Raw genomic sequence first — 21227 nt, forward strand, 5'->3', positions numbered from 1 at the left:
TGTTTGCTTCACTAACAGTGGGAAGGTCAGGCTGCATGAAGAGCAAATATGCAAATCCTGCAGATCCTAGTACTTCTTGTTTACCCCCTTGGGAGATGGCTACAGGATTTTTAAAAATGCGTGTCAATACAAACAAGTTTCAAAGACAACATGATTAACAGAAGAAACAATCTTGATGGAAAGAGGATGTCCATCAAGCTATGTGCTGCGTTTCACGTAGTACTATAGGACACGGCTAATAGGATGCTCTAATAGAGTTGCAAAAGGTGTTAAATACAACTTTATATGTGCTCTTTGGCATTTGACACATGGGAAAACTCTACGAAAAGTCTCAACTCTGTTGGAAAGCTTCATGATCAAAAGTGAAAAGAAATAAGCAAGAAAATATTTGCCCCCAGGTAACAAACACCATTATAAAATGCTTCTTCAGGAACTCAGTGACTAGTAGTAAGAAGCTATTTTGGCACAAAAGTTAAGATGTTTGAGTCCTTTGTGGACAAAGAGCAGAACTTCAAGAACATCTCAACATTAGGAATGGGAGTGCTAGCCAGCACTAGCTCTAATCACAGACGACAACAAGCAGCTCTTTCCTTTGCTCTTACATCCTAGGTGTGTTGGTTTTGTTTAGTGAGGGGAAGCTAAGGTGGCAGCTTCTGCAAGAAGCTGCTAGAAGTTTCTCCTTTGTCTAGTGAATACGGCCGTGCCTAGGGCAGACCTGCTGCCGGCCAGGGCTGAGCAGATTGGTGGCAGAATGTTCCCTGATAACGCCTCTGCGATAACATATTTAAGAAGGGAGAAAATAATAAAAAAAAAAAATCCAACAAAAAGACAACCAGAAAACCACCACCAACAACAAAAAAAAGATGTGAAGAAGCTGATGTGGGGGCATAAAGGGGGAGGCATGAGCCTTGTGGGTCTTGCAGGCCTCACCTTCTGGCCTCCTGCTGGGCGGCCAACTCAGTCCAGCTCAGCTGCAGGAAGTGGAGAGGAGATGTGAAGAGAAGCTGAGAGGCATCTGCCTGAGCCGATTGTGAAGAAATTTTTTTGTGAGAGGAACGGCTGCGGACACCGAGGTCAGTGAAGAAAGAGGGGGAGGAGTAATGCTGCTTCTGGCCAAGATTCTCCTGCAGCCCACGGTGCAGCCCATGGTGAGGCTGGCTGTCCCCCAGCAGCCCATGGAGGAGCAGAGATCCACCTGCAGCCCAGGGAGGACCCCACGCCAGGGCAGGTGGATGCCTGAAGGAGGCTGTAAGCCCATGGAGGTCCCACGCTGGGGCAGTCGTTCCAGAGGGACTGCACCCTGGGGAAAAGGACTCATGCCAGAGCAGTTCATGAAGGACTGTAGGCCGTGGGTGGGACCCCACAGTGCAGCAGGGGAGGAATGTGATGAGTTCTTCCTCCAAGGAGGAAGGAGTGGCAGAAAGCAACAAGTGATGAACTGACCATAACCTCCATTCCCTCTTCCCCTCATGCCACTCAGGGAGGTAGAGATAATTGAAAATAAAGTTAAGGCTGGGAAAAAGGAGGGGTGGGGAGAAGTTATCTTGTTCTCTTTCTTACTATCCTGCATTGGTTTTAATAACAAACAAATAGTTTTTCTCCGAGTCAAGTCTGTTTTGCCTGTAACAGTAACTTTAAGGACAGGGAGTGAAGAGATCCTTATCTCAAACCTTGAGCCTTTTTCCTTATATTCTCTCTCCCTATCCCTTTGGAGGGTGGGAGGGAGTAATAGAGACACGGCATAGCTTGGTCCCAAGTGGGGCTAAACTATGTCACTAGGAAAGACTAAAGGATCAGGCCAGTGATGGGGGTAGATTCAGGTTGTGTGGACATCCCTTTCAAGCTACCACTGTTGTGACAGACTGAGCGGAACTTCTAGGTTTCACTTACACGTAATCTCCAATTTTAGTTTTGGGGGCTGAGAGCACCTGCCACAGTCCATCATGAAGGGACAAAAGCCTACCCACTCCAACCTCATCATGGTAAAGGGATGCTCTGAAAACCTCTACTAAATATCCTCTGAATTAACGTTTTCTTAGGTATGCTACCTAGCCTCAGTGAATTTCTAGGAACAGCTCTTGGATATGAACCTGGAAAAAGATTCAATTTCTTTAATGGTTGGGAAAGGACCATTAGTTGGCCCTACTCACTGTCTTAGAACTCATTAACACCTAGAGAGATTTAAAAAAAAAACGTAAATCTCTAAAAAGGCTGAACAGGTCAATCTGATGATCCTACAATCCATGGATATCAAAATTATATCCTATATGCTTAGTGAACTAGGTCCCTTGCATCCAAAGGCAGTCAAACAGATTCCAAGACTGTTCTTCAGATAAGGAGTACAGCTACTGATATGTGGTTAGAAGACGAGAACTTTTCTACATTTGAGTCCTGCTAACTCACCTTTGTGAGAACAGACAGTAGTCACAATATTCCTGTTGGCTAGTGCACATCTTTCTCAGAAGATGGAGCAGGTCGACTAAAAATAAGTAGACACATATGTGTACACTAGCATGTGGCCCAAGAGCCCCAAGCACAGACTGCAAAGATAGAGGCCTGTTAAGTTCGGCAAAAGTATGCTCTTACTCAAATGGATTCAAAGAAGAATACACTGAGATTACGGTTTTCCTCCTAGGTGGGTTTTTTTTTTTTTGAGGAATCACTCAAGGCAGAGTAGATGCAAGTTCCCTCCCAAGAATTTGTGCTACTGACAATGGACAGAGAAACCTCCAAAAGAACAGTGCTTCAGTCTCTCTGCTGTTTCTTTTAAGTTGGTAGACTTACACCTAAAAAATGTACTTTACAGTGAATTAAAAGCTATACATTCACATTGAACTGGAAAAGATGCATAACCAAAGCAAGTTTTACTATCCTGAACCTTAAAATGGGGATTTTTTTTTTTCTTTTCCATTCTCAGACTTCCTGAGAATCAGAGAAAGATTTTTCCCACTCTAAGTCTCCCAGCAAGATGAAGACACACTTCTTTACTCAAGGCTTAATATTTTATTTAGGAGCTATGGAGGACATAAGCATTCTTTTTTAAAAAAGATCAGAGTAGGGACAACAAGTACAGTATGTCAGAGAAACAGGCAAAAAACATATGCCCATGGCTCCTTAATCCACCACTTGTTTCTCAAATAATTGCTTTACCTTGCATCAAACTTAATTGGCTATTAGAGCTTTCATGAGCTCATGTCTATGAGCTCTCACAGGCAGCTGAGTTTGCCAAGAAAGTAAAAAATAAACCTTGTGAGAGATCCTTGAAGTTCTTAGAACTCCAGTTAGTTAGCAGGACTTAAAGGAAGACAGGATTCTCTGTTTCTGCTGAGGTTAGGAGTGTTAAGGCTTCCTTTGAAGGGTGGCATCTAACTCAATGACCACAGCACTGACCTGACTCAGAACTACCTTCCTTACAGCACATGAATGGCCCAAGTTAAGCTTCATCCTCACAGAAAGCCACGTGCCCAGAACCAAAGAATCTCTCATAGCAATGGAGTTACAGGCTTCATTTAGGTATGGCACCCTGAACAGAATCCTAACCGTTATTCACCCACCTCACTCCCCTACAGGTTAGCCAATGAATTCCAGAGTCCCTGTTGCTAACAGAGCAACCTTCAGGTTTCTGTGATGCTGAAATTAAGTGATAAACATTTGTCGTAGTTCAGCCCCGATCGGACCAGACTACGCAGTCTCTCTCTCACTCCCCCCACACTCCGAGAGAATAGGGAGAGAAAATATAAGGAAAAACGGCTCAAGGTTTGAGATAAGGACAGGGAGAAATCCTTAAAGTTACCGTCACGGGCAAAACAGACTCGACTTGGGGAAAACTATTCATTTATTACTACAAACAGCAGGATAATGAGACAGAGAACAAGATAACCTCCATCCACCCCTCCCTCTTCCCAAGCTTAACATTAGCTCTACTACCTTCCCCCCCGAGCGGCACGGGGGGGGAAAAGGGAATGGGGGTCGCGGTCAGTTCATCACGCGTTGTTTTATGCCGCTGTATCATCGTCGGGGGAAGAACTCCTCGCATTCCTCCTCTGCTCCAGCGTGGGGTCCCTCCCACGGGCCACAGTCCTTCGTGAAAATGCTCCGGCGTGGGTCATCTTTTCCACGGGGTGCAGTCCCTCTAGAACAGCTGTCCCAGTGGGCCCTCCACGGGCCACAGCCTCCTTCAGGCATCCACCTGCTCTGGCGTGGGGTCCTCCACGAGCTGCAGGGGCATCTCTGCCCCTCCGTGGACCTCCATGGGCTGCAGGGGGACAACCCGCTCCACCATGGTCTTCACCACGAATTGCAGAGGAATCTTGGCCAGGAGCCATATTACTCCTCCCCCTCCTTCTTCACTGACCTTGGCGTCTGCAGCCGTTCCTCACAACAGGCTGGCAGACGCCTCTCAGGATCCTTTTTACATCTTATTCACTTCTCATCTCCTCTCCACTTCTTGCAGCCGGGCCGGGCCGAGTTGGGCCTAGTCAGCTGCCCGGCGAGAGGCCAGAGGGTGAGGCCTGCAAGGCCCATGAGGCCTGCGCCTCCCCCTCTGTGCCTCTGCCCCCGCTCAGCTGCTTCACATCTTCTCTTCTCTCTCTCTTTTTTTTCTGCTTTCCCATTCTTAAATATGTTATCGCAGAGGCGTTATCACGAGACATTCTGCTACCAATCGGCTCGGCCTTGGCCAGCAGTGGGTCCGCCCTAGGCCCGGCCGAGTCCACTGGACAAAGGGGAGCGACTTCCAGCAGTTTCCTACAGAAGCTACCACCTTAGGCCCCCCCTCACTAAACAAAACCACGACAGCATTTTAAATGCCAAGACACTACACGGAGAAGTTTAAATTCTAAATCCTGAGACAGTCTCCATCACCAAAACTGATATTGTGATCTTGGCTGTCTGGAAAGAAATAGCTACTTTTTCAGCTCTTTGGCCCACTGCTGCACTAATAATATAGCCAGAGACCAAGACCACTTTTCCAGGAGTGTAGTGGGTCCATTCCCAAAATGCATAAAACACATGTTCAGCAAGGCCAATATGGAATCAGAAAAGGGCACCTGACCATCAGGAGTGTCATCTGACTGGCTCACAGTGCCAATCCATGCCTCGGCCAGGATTCTGTCAGACAACTGCTACCCTTTTATGTCAGAGATAACTTTGTTAGCTGAATTCCTAATCAAATAATAAGTGATCGAGGGGAAAAAAAAAAAGGAAAAAAGTAAACTTACTGTCTTCACACTGCAGCTCTCATTCAGAAAGAAATAAATATATTTTGAAACACAGAATGTGTTGCAAATGCACCTTGATGTCTGTCATCGCAAAAAAATACACACCTCACTAGCGCATGCAGAAATTGTTTACTACTGTTCAAAGCTGCGATTTTTTTATTCCATCTTACAAGAGAGAGATGTAAGCAACTTTATCAGATTCATTCATTTAATATTTATACACACATTGATTCAAAAGCCAAACTCATGACTATGCAGTGCTTCAACTGTACAGATCAAGAATATGCTCAAATTGCCTGTTTTCTTCAAAAACCAGGTGTACACTCAGCATTTGGATAGCTGGGATTAAGGTAAGATACCCCTTTGTTTTGAAAAGGCACTGGTGGATTACTAATGTCATGCCAACACAGACATTTCCTGAATTGGGCATATTCATACTAGGGAAGCAGTGTTAGCCGTAAAGATGAAGACCGCAGCTTAACCTTTCCACTGCTGGAGGTTAATAAAATATATCCCTTCACTTTTCAATCCAAATCCCGTACCAGAAGCAATGTCCTCAAATCTGTCACAGAACTCCCACAGCAAACCAGTTGCCCACCAGCATCAGTTCAGTTGCTGCAAACCAACAACTTGGACACATGCTGAATCTCTTATTAAAGCAGATTTCTTCTGCTCTCTGCAGTGGAAGATGTTCAGCAAACACTCCAGAAGAACACAACTTCCTGCGTTTAAGAGTTCTGCAGCTGCTCTTCACTCTTGATTTACAGTCTGACCTACATCCAGTGCTTAAGCTTCTGTAACTGATCTTCGCATGTGCATGCGAAGCTTTTTTTTCAGCAAAAAAGTCACTAGGAGCTCAGTCTTCCTCATTTTCATTCACATATTACTGGCACATATAAGATTCCTTTCACACAGAACAATCCATTGCCTTAACTGTGTCACCTGCTTCCCACCATGCTTCTGTAATACAATGGCCTTGAAATTGTGACCTATTACAAAAAAAAACAATTATGAGAATTAAATTAAAACTAAAATTCTCACTTTGGTGAGAAGGTCTCTCCAAAGACTGTACTGGAATGCTCACATGCAGTCTCAGTTTAACAAGATGTACGAGGATACGCTGCATTAGCTAAGCCATCTTTCACAGCATTGCTAGTGGGCATAGGCTGCCCAAGTGCTATGAACGACCCTTCCCAGTGCAGATTTCAGTTATACAGTGAGTTTTACACTGAGTGAACATGCTAGCTCTGAGCAGAGAGGGCCTCTAACATGTCAGCATAAACTTTAACTGCTGATAATTCAGATCTCAAAATGAATGACTTGAATCTCATTTTAAGCAAAAACTGGCTAATTTTATTTTTCACTTGGAACCTGCCACTGTACGTAAAAAGTAGCTTTCTCCATACCTCAGTCACCTGTCAGTTTGATTAGAAAAACATGAAAGCATTAAACAATTTTTAGATGACACATCATGCTCATCTAAGTATGAAGATTTTTTTTTTCCCAGTCATCTGGGTCCATTTAGGCTTCTTCAAGTAATTCTTACAGTATCACGATAAATCTTACAAATATTTTTTTTAATATTGTAATAAGATACAGCTGTTTTTCTGTAAGACCTAAAAAAAAAAAAGCCTATTTTTTAAAGAAGAGCAGGAGGATCCCAGGAAAATACTTGCACAAGATTTTCTGGTAGCTCTGACACAATCAGGTGCACAGACAAAATTTCTCAAAAACAAGTCAAGGTAATTTATGTCAATGTAACTTCTACTTACAAATCCTTCACCATGATTTAGCAAGGCTTTTGTCTTCTCTGTTTGCAAATAGTGAAAAAAAAAAAAAATAGATGAAATTGGGTGAGTGTGCACTCCTAAGTAAGTCCCAGCCAGACTTTAACTGACAAACTAGAGATATGCATCAAATGGGAGACCAAAAGGAGCTTGGCCTACATCTACAGTATTGAAAGCACACACTTCAATCAAGCCTTTAATGAATATATTAGAAAACATGGGTGGTACCAAGGTGGGGAGGCCCTGAAGCATACTGGGGAGCAGAATGGGAATTCAAGTTAAGAAAGTCTGGAAAAAACAGATGCAATTCAAAAGACAAGAAACAATAATGCTTAAAATTTCTGTATTTACTTAACTATGCAAATAGAGAACAAACAACTACCTCTATTTTGCAGTACTGTAGGAAGTGTCCAAAGGATATAACAGATCACAGACTGGGTGTAAGTCAACAACATACTCAATATAAAGAGGAATACTGTGTTAATAATTGTTTTTCACTGTCCTATTTGAACCTCAGCAGTGGCCTGCATCCTTCCAGACTTGCACACTTCCAGAAAGATACAGGCAATCTGGATCTGAGGAACAGCAACAAGTCAAATCTAGGAAACAATGTTCAATAAAAGGGTGAAGAACTGAAATTGTCTCAACAGGATAAAAGTAAAGAGGTCAATATCAGTTCTCAGATATACTGAAGGTACCCCAAATGCAGATAAAAGTTTACTCCTTCTCTTTACAGACATAGACCAAGAGTAGTTTAGCTTGTGAAAGCAAGCAAGCCTTCAAAGCGCCTAGAAAGGCTGTTGGAAGTGTTATGAATGACAAGTATGTAACAAATCCTGTATTTAGGCAGAGCACTGAACTAGATCACCCCTCATGGTAATGACCTTACCAGATACATTGGCATTTACCCAATACAACCAAAATCTGACCCTAAAATTAACCCCCTCTACAGCACAGAAGCAGTAATTTCCAGAAAACAAAGTAAAAGAACATCCAGCCTTTCTAAACACTAAAACTCTCCCTTTTCCCATTCGGAGACTTTAAACATCTGAACAGCTGACAGCTTCACTGTAATAATATGAGAATATGAGTACAGAAACGAAATATGAATTATTTCCAAGTGATACACTGGAGTAAAGCAGTACTGTTCTGCTGTACTGAGCTTAAGGAGTCGGAGAGTATTAGAACGCACAGTTAATAATCTACAAATTTACAACTTTTCTATGTAAGTTTGGGGCCATAAAGCAAAGCTTATGGCAAAATATTTAGCTAAGACATCAGAGCATTATTAGCAGAGTAACACAGTTGATAAATAAAAGCAGACTTACCTTCCGCAATTCAATTGTAACTTCATTTCTGTGTCTTCTCATAGTCTGTAAATAAATAAAAATTATTTGTATGTAAAAAAGTAGTACTTTGTTTTGGAGTCAGTTGTTTCTAGGTCAAAAGTGCAGTTATTCATTAAAAGATAAGGAAAACGGTGTGCATAATTTATAATTCAATTTTTTCTAGCAAGATGCATAGGTTGCTTTTTGTGGGTGTTGTTTTTTGTTTCGTTTTGTTTTTTAAAGATTATACACCTTACAGAAAGCTCTGTCATAAACCACAATATGTATCCCAAAGGCAGAAAACATTGACTTCTCTACGGAATTTCACTGGAATGACTCTCCAGGTGTTTGCATTTGCACACGAAAAAGAAGCAGTAAATATAAGTCAGACAGTCTCAATTTCACATATGGTCACATTCACAACCTACACACATAACCTATGCCAGTCACCTAGGCAAAATCAACCATGAGTGACAAGAAGATGCCTGAGCTCAATGCAAACAAGAGAGGTTAAGCTTGTGGCAAAAGGAAACAAAGTAGTACAGTGACACTGAGTCTACTTAGGATCTATAGCCTAAACACTGTAAAGAAAAATCATCCCATAAAGATCTCAGCTCCTTAATGATACTGGGCACTCAGGACACATTCCCTATGATGCAGTTATACCTCCTGGCTAAAAGAGATCACAAGATTGAGAAAGAGCAATTTTAGCCTAGTAAAGGCAATCTCCCTAGGTTCATTTTACAATCAGCGGAAAAGACATGTACCATCAAAATGCAATTCAGAGAAAGTCAGGACTGGATGACTGCTGGCAGCCTAGAAAGATCACCCACACTAACTAAAATTAGCCTTTTAAAATACTTTGTGTCCTGTCCTTGCTACTGACCTTCACTGTCACTATCATGTTCCTTCTGAGTTCGGGCAAATCACTGATATCTTTTAGCTCAGGGAAGTTAAGATCAGCAGTACAGAGAAAATACCAGCACTCCCCATCACACATCTAAGGAAACACGGGACATGCTAAAGCTCAAACACAGGTAAATGAAATGAGCAGACTTCACACCTTGAATCTATACATAGTTATAGGACATAGTTTCAGTGCTTAGAACATTATCTTAGCTTCAATGTTCTCAATCAGTTTGCATAGCAGTGTTCATTTAATTATTTTAGGTTGATTTCAGAGCAAGAAAGGCTTGTCTTCCTGTCCATCACTTCATTAATCAACTCGCTCAAGTAAGCACAGACACAATTCTTTTACATCAACAAGCTATACTACTATACCACTTTAAACAAAGCAAGCCTTCATTACAGTAAGAGGACACTAGTACTAGAGCACCTACCAGAATGACACTTTTCCTCTTCCCTCATTATTTTGCTAAACCGTTTGATTCTTTTGACCATCTAACCCTGCTGTGAAAGCTCAGTATGATAGGACTGGATTGCTGAGGAATGGGAGAACATTGGGTAGGCAGCGAATGGACAAATGAAGAACCTGAAAACTCACTGGATGTACCTAGTTGGATCAGTCACTCAAGTTTCTCATTTGGATTAGAATTTTATATTTGAATTGTCTTTAAAACTGTGAAATGTAAGGGCACTAAATAAACAAGGCTATCATATTTTTGCTACAAAATCTCCTTTCCTTGATCATTCTGGACATGCTAGACACAAAGTCCCTTACAGAACTTCCTACTAGTAACATCACCCCAATTCCCCCTAAAATCTAATCTTTTATTCCTACTTAACTTAAATTTTAAGGGATACCCCATCACATGACAAATCAGTTGAGTGTCCACTAGCGTTTTCTCCCCCAAATCCAGTATTCTATGTGCCAGATTTGAAATCTCAGCAATTTAATTGATGCAAGGCACAATTCACTTTTAAATTTGCTCCCTAATTACAATTTACTCCCACACTTTTTCATTTATCTATGTGATAATACTCTAGAACATTTCCTGTTGAGCAGAAACATCAGAACAAATCTGAAGCTCTTAAGGAGACAACCATAACATTTGCCACCTACCATTCTTCTGGAAGAAAGGCAGATCTAAGAAAGACTATATGCTGTGTTCAACAAGTCATCAGCTTAATATTTTTGGTTTAGGGAAAAAAAAAAGCCAACAAAACAAACCAACAACACAGTCCCAGGCAAGGCATTACTATTCATTTCATCAATTTACTCTAAAGCTTCCTCTAACAATGCTCTGACTAAAAACAGTTACTCAGAGTCATCCATCCATAAAGGCTCTACTGGGAAGACTCTAAGCTTCTTTCTAAAGGCAAATAAATCACTCAGCTTTTCATTTAGGTTTTTACCTTTGTTTCATACTTCCATTATTTCAGCCCCACTGATCCTACCCTATTGCAATTCTGCCTCAATTTTTTGTTACTAGTTTTTTTCTTATATCAAACTGATCGTCAAAATATTTGACTACTGCATTATGGTTTTACATTTAACGTGCAAGAATTGCCCATTTTTTCCTCATTTAGAGAGCTACCACTCTTTAGAAAGATTCTTCAAAAAAAGGTTATCAACCACAGACATCTTTGCTGACCAGTAGCATACATTTTCTGAGCTTTTAATACTCTTCTTAAGGCAATCTCCGTATTACCTGGGTTTTACCCTTTCAGCTGTTCTTCTGTATTTCCTTTAAAACTTACTATATCTAGTTTCTCTTTCTAAGCAGCTCTGGTACATTTTTTTTTTTCCCTTCCTCCTTCAAAAGGCAGAACAGGCAGTACTCACCACTAAGTTAAGAGCTTCTTCTCCATTCACAGAGCAAACAGGTTGATAATTGGATATATCACTTAACCTTCATCAGTTCTGTGAAGTTAAGGCTATCTGGCTCCCACTGAACTAAGGGGTCCCAGGCTGCTAGTCTCCTGCTAGCATGGCATCTTCAAAAATTCAGCACGTCAAGGTCACTAGGATCATCCAAGAATCAGTAGCACAGTGTTAGGGCTAGAGTCTTCCTACAAGTATATGGGACCGAAGTTCCCAAAGAGTCTACGGTGCATTCTGGCAGTTAAACTTGGCTGCCATGGTTGGACCATGGTCAGTGCTCTCACTTTGATGCATGTCAACATTATTTCTAACTTGGTCATACTAGTGTTCCACTTAATGTCCCCAACATAAGAGATGATCATTGTATACCAATATATTTAAGACCATGGATTCCACTTCATACATGGCAAATACTGGAATTCTAGACTGTACATGAGAAACACATGTATGCACTTGACATTGGCCCAGTTTCTTAGTTTTATGATTGTTGCTTAACTGGGATTTGTTCAGACTGTTACACATCTTGATTTTCTCCTTTTTACCACAGGAGCTGACACACTAGTGATGGACCACTCCATGGTAGACCACTGAATGTCTGCCAGTTGGTTCTCCTTGCCTTGAGAGACCATCGTCTTAAGACCGAAAACATGCTTCAACCTCAGCTGATTACAGGAAATGCAGGTATGCATACAGCACCATGCTGGATGCTGGACTCTCCTGCTGGGCTTTTGAAAGTTTTATTTTAAAACTTGCAGACTGACAGGCACAACTTCTAATCTTAGCTGTTGGTGAAGGGTTGGCAAAGCTCAAACTTTATTCCCTAAAAAACAGACTTAAGCGATTCACTTCATTTGTTGTCTGGATTTGGCATTTCTTAAAAGGTAGGTATTTAAAACTTGTGTTTCAGATGAAGCATTTTAGAAATGCAGCAGGTTATCAGCACCTTCCTACAGCCTCAGAAGAAGTACACATACTATAATCCAACGGCAGTCTTAAGTACCACTGCAAGCCTCCCTTTAAGGAAGCATTACCACTGTAAGCAGAATATCACTTTTAAACTACCTGCAAGTCCAAACACATAGGGAACTGATAAGCATTTACAAGAGATTTATACAGTAGTAGAAAGGTTAAACATTTTCCCCTGCTAAAACAGGGAAAAGACAAAATTATTCTGCAACTTAACCCCACAGATTCATTACCAGCTTTCAGACTGGGAGGACAACCATCTACTAAAGTCTCTATATGCAACACCAGTCGGAAGCTGAGCGAGATGTTACCAATGGATCTAACACAGTGACATCCACAGAATCTGACTACAGTCACTTCTCAGCTTAAAGTACTCAAACAAGTAACTTCATGTCACATTGAAACAGTACATCTCAAAACTACCCCCAAGATAAATCTGAACTGTTTTACTGAATAAAATCAGATTCCAAATCTCAGAAAGGGAAAACTCTGTATAGGCAAAAAAAATGATGACAGTTTATTCCTGCAGAATCTAAACTGTGAGACCGCTCCTAAACATAGGGGTATTAATGGACCATATGCAAGGTGCAGAAAGTAAAAATAACTATCAGTCAGCACGTACCATTAAGAAATAAGAACATACAACACTTACCAAGGCATGCTACAACATTACATATCAATCATTACACATTACTCAAGTCAGACAAGTTCATAAGGCTTTTGTAGCAGGAGATTTCTTCTCCCCGGTCCACCATCTGTGAAGAAGAATTACTTAGTGTACTTCACAGGCTGACATAACCACACTAATGCACCAAGTACTGTAAGTCTTGTTACAAGTTAAAAGTAGATGTTCAGCAGTATTTCTAGCATTATGTTCCTCAGCATTTTGTTATTTTATAAAATAAACCAGAAAAAAAACCCCATCTACTAGATATTGTTAGATAAATCAGTGTTCTCACTTCTGCCCTGAATTTCTGAACTCTTCCAAAGCCAGATATAAAGTGTTACATACCAAGAATCTCCCCCTAACACCTTCCACTTAGAATAAAAATCATCTTTAATTCCATCAAAATATGAAAATTGATTTTATATGTGATAAAGAAAAATCACTACACACATTAGAGTTGTTGTGTTAAGGGCTGCAAGGGAACCTTGTTTCAGGCTGATACAAAACATAAAAATGCTAAGCTGACAAAAGACAAGAGATTTAAGAGACACTAGACCTTGAAAATAAAGCAAGCCCCAAGTCAATGCCCAAAGTAAGGCTTCAAAGAATGCCTCAGTCCCTGTAAAACTGCCTTTGACACACTCAATGGGCAGAAGCAACACAGAACACAGCCATCCTCATCAGATCTACATTTCAGCTCTGGTATCTCTCTTCCAACAAGAAGATGACAAAAAACTCAAAGCTCAATTTCAGAGCAACACGTGGAGACTGGAAACGTCTTCCTGATTTTTAAGCTGGTATTTGGTTTACAACAGAAGATAAAGCTGTACACAAAACTCTTGATATCAATAAGCAATGTCTAAAGATAACCCTGTGAAACTTTGAATTATCAGCAATACAGTAACTCTTACCATCAGCACATTCAAAGAACTATTTTTAAGTGACTAAACATTTGATACCCTCTGGCTCAACCACACTTACTTCACAAGTACAAAGGTGCGCAAGATGCCCACTACGTATAAAATAGCAAGTATCATTGCTGTAACGCTACCACTTGATGTCTTAAGATGGCTCATCCACATCTTCCTGGCAAACAAAAAAAAATTACTTTGAAGTTTTGAATAGTATTGAGATTGTAGAGGAGAGAATTAAGTCTAGCAAGCTTCTCTGGCTTCTTGAGTCTCTGTTTAACACAGAATATGTTTAACTGTGTAATACATTAAACTACCTGAAAAGGCAACTCATACAGCTTCTGTAATCTAAAGATAAAAATCAAGGAATCCCCAAACCAATCAGCTGTACCGGTCTAAGTTACATCAGAAAAAGGTAACACATTTTCCAAATCCCCCTGTAGCAAATACCTAATGCAGTGCGCTTTTCTTGGAAAAAACAAAAGAAAACTCTACCAAAGTTACAGAAGAAAATTCAGGCTAATTCAAAATAAGAAAACTACACCTGAGACATAGCAGCCAGAACAGTCCTTCTATTTATGAAATAAAAATTTAAAACATTAGTACTATTTTATGCTAGTTATATCTCATTCACAATGAAATACTGGAACTAGTCTTAGGGTTTCTGTTAATTTGAAATTTCTACTTTGTATCTAAAAATCAATCTTAATTGATTATAAGCACTTTAAAATCCCTTACATATATAAACTTTCAGAGATAAGAAATTCTGGATACCTGATAAGATTACTGCATCCTCTGTTACAGTACAAATTAGAAAATCAGAACTATTTAAATGTGTGAATGATACAACTCGTGAGAAGCTCAAGTCACTACATTCCCTTTGTTATGCTAGGATAAAGATTTCTTAAACGAAATTATGAATTAAGTTTAACGTACAAGATGTTTATTTAATAACACATATTCTCTCTACAGAAAAAAAAATCAAACGTTGCAACAGTAAGTAGTATGAATTTTAAACATCTTAACTATTTTTAGCTATATGAATTGTGCCAGAGGGAAAATTAAAGCATAACAATCATTTAATGACTAAAAATCTACCTATCATTGTAACAAGGAGAACCAGAGCTCAGTGTGGTGCTCACCCAGACTAGCCATTTCATTAAGCGGGATACCTGAGCAGCGTCATCTTTTAATCAACACATTTACACCACTTCCATTGCAACAGGAGCAAGTCCAGAAAACATGAGATGGAGAGGCAGGAAACAGATGTTTTTATGCCAGCCAGCACATCAGTATGGCCACTGCAGCTGGCCTGCCAGCTGCCCCACAAGTAGTTAGCTGGCCACCCCTGCTCTCCTGCAAGCCAACCAGCGTGCATCAGCCTCCAGCTAGTCCACAGAAGTGGGAAAACCAGGTTCACCTTGATGAGATGAACAATACACACTAATGTCACTTTTCGCTATTCTGTGGATATCAAAGTTTCTGAAAACTTGTTTTGTAAGATGTCCATTTAGTTGCTTTTGAAAGCTCAGCTATTAAGTGGAAAATAGAGAACAAACTCACTGACTAATTTATCTGCATCTACAAACTTAATTAAAAGATAACTGCTCATTTAAATTCTTTATTTCTGCTCTTGCCTCTCAACATTACAGGAACCAGTCTCAGAAAAACAGAAGACACACGCTTACAGGAAAGAGCTACCCTGAATACATAGCTGGGACAGTAGAACAGCTTGATTAAACATACAGGGTAGCCAGAGAGCTTAGCATTTGCAAGTCAATTCCAGACTACTTCCACCTGCCTAACTGAAAGAAAAAAAAAAAAACCAACCCACAAAAAACTGGCCTAGTTCCAACAGCTGGATTGGATTTAACTAATACCTCCCCTCTTGCATATGAGCATACCCTAGAGTACAGTTTAAATACTTCACGATGTAGGTGTGGGTGCAATGCAGTGAAAGGAGAAGGTGTTTGCATTGACGAAGTAAACATTGTTCTTCCCCAGAAATCGCTTTACTAGCCTTTTTTCCTTATTCCTTCTCTGACACTTTTTAACAAGCATGAAATACTGCAATGCACATGAAAATGCAGAAGCTTCGGGAGCTGGGCTGGTTTGGGCAGAAAAAAAAAAAATCAACTGCTTGTCTGTATACAATAGTTGAGATGATTAAGGTTGTCAGCTGCCTATCTTTGGTTAACATTAGAAGTTAAATATTCCATATTTGCATAGGAATATAATTTGTGCAAAGTTGAGACTTAGATACTGTTCTACTTGTTCTGGTACAGCTGGCTTCAGCCAAAGAGACAAAGTGACACCCGATAGAAGGTGATACTGCTGTTCTACCTGTTCACACTTTCAAAGTGCATACAGCTTACTCCAAGAATTGCAAGCACATCACAACACGTGAAGGAAAAGCTCTGGGACTACTAAATAGAAATTCTGGGACAGAATCATGATGGTCTGAATACAGCTACTTAATCACAGCTGAAAAAACTAAAACCAATGATGCTGTGCACACTGTCCCCTCTAATTCTTTTGGGCATGCAAAAAAGATTTTACATCCATGCCAAACTAAACCAAAAATGTAGTCAAAATTAACCCTTCCTGCTAGGTTTATTCCTTTAGTTACAAGCATCATGGATTATTATTCAGCCTTTCCCCCTCCACCAGTTTATGTTCTAGGCAGATTCTTCTTCTCCACACCCAATTTTGAGATTTACCTCATTACCAAGTACTCCCATAAAGTTCCAAATTGTCCTTCTGAAAAAACATCATTGTTTTTCTTAGTCGTATAGACGACGAAGTTAGAACAACTTTACCTCTGGCTTTGTTATCATAGCTCCGTATTAAATTATGCTGACCCAGTTAGAAATGCAGGCAGGGGGCATGGATTCCACAGTACAAGCAACAGATCTACCAAAGCAGCCAAATACGTTTACAGTGTGCCTGTACCCTGATCTGAGATTCCAAGAGAGTTTTATTTCATTTGATAACTGTTTGACCCAAAAGGTATCTGCTCCTCTTTTAGGGAAACATTCTATTATTTTGCAAAGAGTATTAGAACTTGATTCAGATTCTCTGGGCACCGCACAAACTTAATAGTATAATAACCTTAATAGTATAGTTCCTTTTGGGTTGTAACCTTTAATGCGGTACAAGATACATTAGGAGCAGAGTGCAGTATTTACATTACTGTATTTTATGCCATAATCTGTCCGAGACTTGTGTTCCTCAGGGTTAATAAAGGTCACTGAAGGAAAACTAGTTCTTTTGCAGTTGGAGCTGACATACTTTTTTTTTTTTAATCCCCAGTTTGGGGCCCCTAAAATGAATACCAGCTGCTTTTTGTTACCCAGTCTGTGGCAAGATAATTCAAGTATTTGAACCTGGCTAGTCTCAGCAAATTGGATGCATCAGATATCCACTGTGACTCTTACTTAGTTATTGGTCATGACTCACTGAAGTCAGACATGCATGTCAATATGGAAAGCCACAAGCCTCCAATTATTGTTGCTCATGGTGCTGACTCACCTGAAAGCCCTATGGAAGCAGAAAAAGCTGCCTATCCACATTATCCATTCCTACTGCTCCAACAGATCTTGGCAAAAAAAGCAACTGCTAAGTTTATTTCTTACTGGCTCTTCTGTTCTTCGAGGTACAGACATCCTCTCTGCATTTGTTTCACTTGCATAGTGAGCTACTACCAGTAAAGAAGTGAGATGTGAGCACTCATGTTTTAATTTCCATATACCAACTACCCAGTTTACAAGTACAGACATATCAAATAATCCTTAGGAGTCTGGACCTGAAGCAATTTAGTTGGCTGCATTCAACACAAATTGCACCAATACTGAAGGACCTAAAATAGTCCAGAACACAACCAACACATTACCTGCTGCTTCAATATAGAATAAAAGAGCAGCTGGAGCTCTCTATTCAACATCAAAACTCAACTGAAGGAAGGCAGAATCTTGTAGATTCCCAGATACTGCTGCTGTGAGAATCAAGGACATCACATCTAGTAAAAAGTTTTACAGCATTTCCATTCAGATGTAGACCCTAACGCTGTTAATGACACCTTTCCTGACATCAGATCAAAGACCATAACACAGCCATATGGCCTCCACCTTAAGCCAGACTGAAGTTTCCAGGTAATCCCACAGCACCCTAAGCTAACTCATCACCCTGCAACAGTTGGCCTGCGCAGATCAACAGGCAGGCAGCAAGGATCACCAACTAATTCCAAATATTTGTTTTGTCCTGTGGTCCTAACAGGGCAAGGAAACTGTCCACATAGTGTTCCAAAGAGCAGTGGCAATGCAGCCGCTACTATCTCCACTTCGACAAAGGCCCACCTTGACGAACTTAACTGTGGAGTTTTATCATTTATGCTACAGCCCAAAAGAAACTACTGGTCTGAAGGATATAGGTATCAAGTCTGTCTTATTTTTTCTGTACTTTTTGGAAACAGAAGGGCATACTGAATTTTATAATGATACGAGCTTTGCTTTATTTGAATACAGTGATATGCCAAATAAGCACCAAGAACAGTGGATAACCAAGATAGCCTAATTACAAGTGGTTCTTATTCACACTTTTTAAAAAAGTTAGAAGATTAAGGTTTCTTGGCACACTCTAAGTATGTACAAGGATTTGAAATTTGGTATAGTTTTATGTTACAGGAATCTGCTTTTGCCAGTACAAAAATTTGTATTCAGATGTGTGAACGTTAAAAACACATTTGTTATTTTCCTGTATTGCATGAACAGTGTAGCAGATGCTTTAGGATCTCCTAGAAACAAAAGTTTATCCAGTCCTTGAGGGAGAATAAGCAAAGCACCTACATGACTCCTTGGTCTCTCCCAAGACATGACACTACCCCTGTCCTCTCCTAGGATTTCTAAGCAAGCATCCCTTCCGTTCTCTTGCCGAGGAGGGAAAGTACACCAGCCTGTCTATTTAAGCAGAACAGTTGATTGCCATTGCAAAAGAGCAGGAGTCCCTTTGCTCTTTTATAGACTAGAAGATCCCAACTCAGAGGTATAGGTTCACTTTTTTTTCCTAACAGATGTTACTAGAAACCAAATCCACCACTTTTAAAGCCATATTTCACAGCCAAAATACCATCTTTGCTTGTGTACAGGACATGAAAACGACAGAGCAAAATTAAAATGATTGTTCATGGTAACTAGGTGCAAACATCAGACTACAATTTTGATCTTTAGATCAGCATAAAGACTGAAATTCTTTTAAATGTACAAGCTTTGTATTATAAAATTGTAGATAACCACTTCCAAAAAATCTAATTATAAAATGAAGTGTTTGGTTAGAAAGACCTCACAGACTTCTGCGGCATTTGCCCCAGAAGACCAGACATTCTTAAGCTTGCCAAATATTTATACTAGTTTCCCCTAGGGAAAAAAAAAAAAAAAAAAAAAAAAAAAAGAGAAAAGAAAAAAGAAAACCTACTAGGTTAAATACTAGCCAGATACCTTCTTGTGCAATCTGTTTGAACAAAGACACTCCCTCTCCAGACACTTGAACAGTATTCAACTGTAACAGCAAAGTACCTCAGACAATCATTCTATGATTCTATGATGTATTTATAAGCACCACCCTGTGAAGTGGGGAAAAAAAAAGTCGTATTATTCAATCTATAAAATGGGAAAAAATAATTGCAATTTGCATACATTCACAGAGTGCCACAAAAAAAAAAAAACAACCAACAAATCAAGTCCCTAGAGAGCTAGTCTATATTCAACCACAGCAAGCTTTACTGGTATAATATTACATGGCTCAAATGAAATCAGATTTTTTTCTCTATTTTTTGAGAGGCACAATCAAAAGCCAAAAAAAAAGATTAAACATGTGCTAGCTGCCTAATTAAATCTATGAAGAGATCATTCTGCTCAAGATGTAAGAGAAAACAACAAACCCAGCTGACAAACCAGGAAAAAGATGGAGCGTTACGAATTACAAAATACACTCCAGCAATATCCCACAATCTTTTACGAATCCTGTCAGCAATCCTTCTGATGTAATCATTTCAGCATCACAAATTCCAGATGCTTCTACCTCACTTTTTAACACGGCATAAGCCTTGATTCCATGTTTCTGCCATTTGAACATTTTGGGCACTGTATTTCTCTCCTTGAGGATGCCTTCAGTTTCTTGAAATTCCAATTTAAACATCCTCCAACAAAAGGGGTATCAGCTAGCCCTAAGAAGTCACTTAGACCACCAGAAGAGGCCTGGTTTTGATAGACAAGAACCAACACAAAACTCTTTCAAATCTCACAGCTGTAGGGCCCAGTAAAACACAAGTTACACTGAGCACAAAGGCATACGGAGTCATACTCCTACTGGCAAGAAGGAGTATGGGAAGAGGGTACTGGCAGATTCTGAACTGCTACTGAAGCTCATCATGCCCAAAGCCGCTGCCATATTGATTGCCTCTGTTAGAGCTCCTTAAACGTCTCTTCTTGTTTGGAAGGTTGCTTTTCATTACTGTTTGTTCAACGTTATGAACACTGCCCATTACCAGCCTACGTTCTTCTTGCATGCCTGACAAACAGTGGTTAACAGGATCCTGCTGTCTCTTAGCAGGGTGCTCTCATTTCAGGATTCTCTCTTGATGTGGAAAGCCTTCTATATCTGGCTGCAAGTCAGATTTTTGGTGCAGAGTAATCACAACCCTGACTTTGCATCTAACATTCATGTGCAAGAAAACAAGCAAGAAATCATGATGTCAAAAAGCTGCATGCAAAGCCAGTATCTGCTGGTTAGGGTGACCTTAGCCTACTTGGAAGGGATATCTCCACAATGTCTCTCTGCATAACTCCATCAACTTGCTGATTTACACCGTAGTTGACTAAGGCAAGGACTAAGACATTCTGAGAACTGCAAACCTGAAATCTCATACCGCACCTGGCCAGAAATCCCCTACCGCATCTCTGAAAACCTGGCCACAAGTCATCCTAGCACCCTGTCTGACCACCTTCTAATCACCTTCTCCTCATGCAAGAAAGCTTTGACTATGTTCCATATTATCAAGTTTGCCATGAGGCTTGAGCACTCATTAAAATACATGTCCATTAAGGCTAACAAGTCAAACTATGATGAAGCCATCTCTCCAAGTTGATTTTGCAATTCACCTATTCCATCACTACCTCCAAAGTCCACCTGTTACTGAATCTGACAATAAGCAAGGTTAAAAATGCACAAGAAGAGATCCTCAGCTGGCCAGACATGACAGAATATGAGGGAGACTAATTCAGTAACAGGTGTTTGAATGTGGAAGATATTTAATTTTGTTTCCTGTTCTGCAGCCATTCCTATAGTATATATTCCTATTTGGTACTTGCTGTATTTATTAAACATACACACCAAATCAAGTTTGAGACGGACTGTAACATTTGCTTAACCTGAGAAACAAGACAACTGTCAGCTGACCCAGAAGAAACAATATGGAGCCTCCCCAGCAGATGTAGTGGTGTCAATCTGACTGTGAAGAGGTAACAATCGAACAGTTAAATATCACTAGACAAGGTAGACCTCCTCCACT

General features: G+C 40.2%; 1 protein-coding gene across 2 annotated transcripts in view; it reads right to left on the minus strand.

Moving 5' to 3' along the window:
- The window catches only part of KPNA3 (karyopherin subunit alpha 3), a 54503-nt gene that overhangs the window by 26544 nt on the left and 6732 nt on the right, over nt 1–21227 (minus strand). For both annotated transcript variants that reach the window (XM_086771873.1, XM_086771875.1), the window contains exon 2: nt 8335–8379. In XM_086771873.1, coding sequence (XP_086627999.1) covers nt 8335–8379 — 45 coding nt within the window. The remainder of the gene's footprint in view (nt 1–8334; nt 8380–21227) is intronic.

This window comes from Chlamydotis macqueenii, chromosome 1 (assembly GCF_036417535.1).
Source record: "Chlamydotis macqueenii isolate bChlMac1 chromosome 1, bChlMac1.mat, whole genome shotgun sequence".
In the NCBI taxonomy this organism is placed as follows: domain Eukaryota; kingdom Metazoa; phylum Chordata; class Aves; order Otidiformes; family Otididae; genus Chlamydotis; species Chlamydotis macqueenii.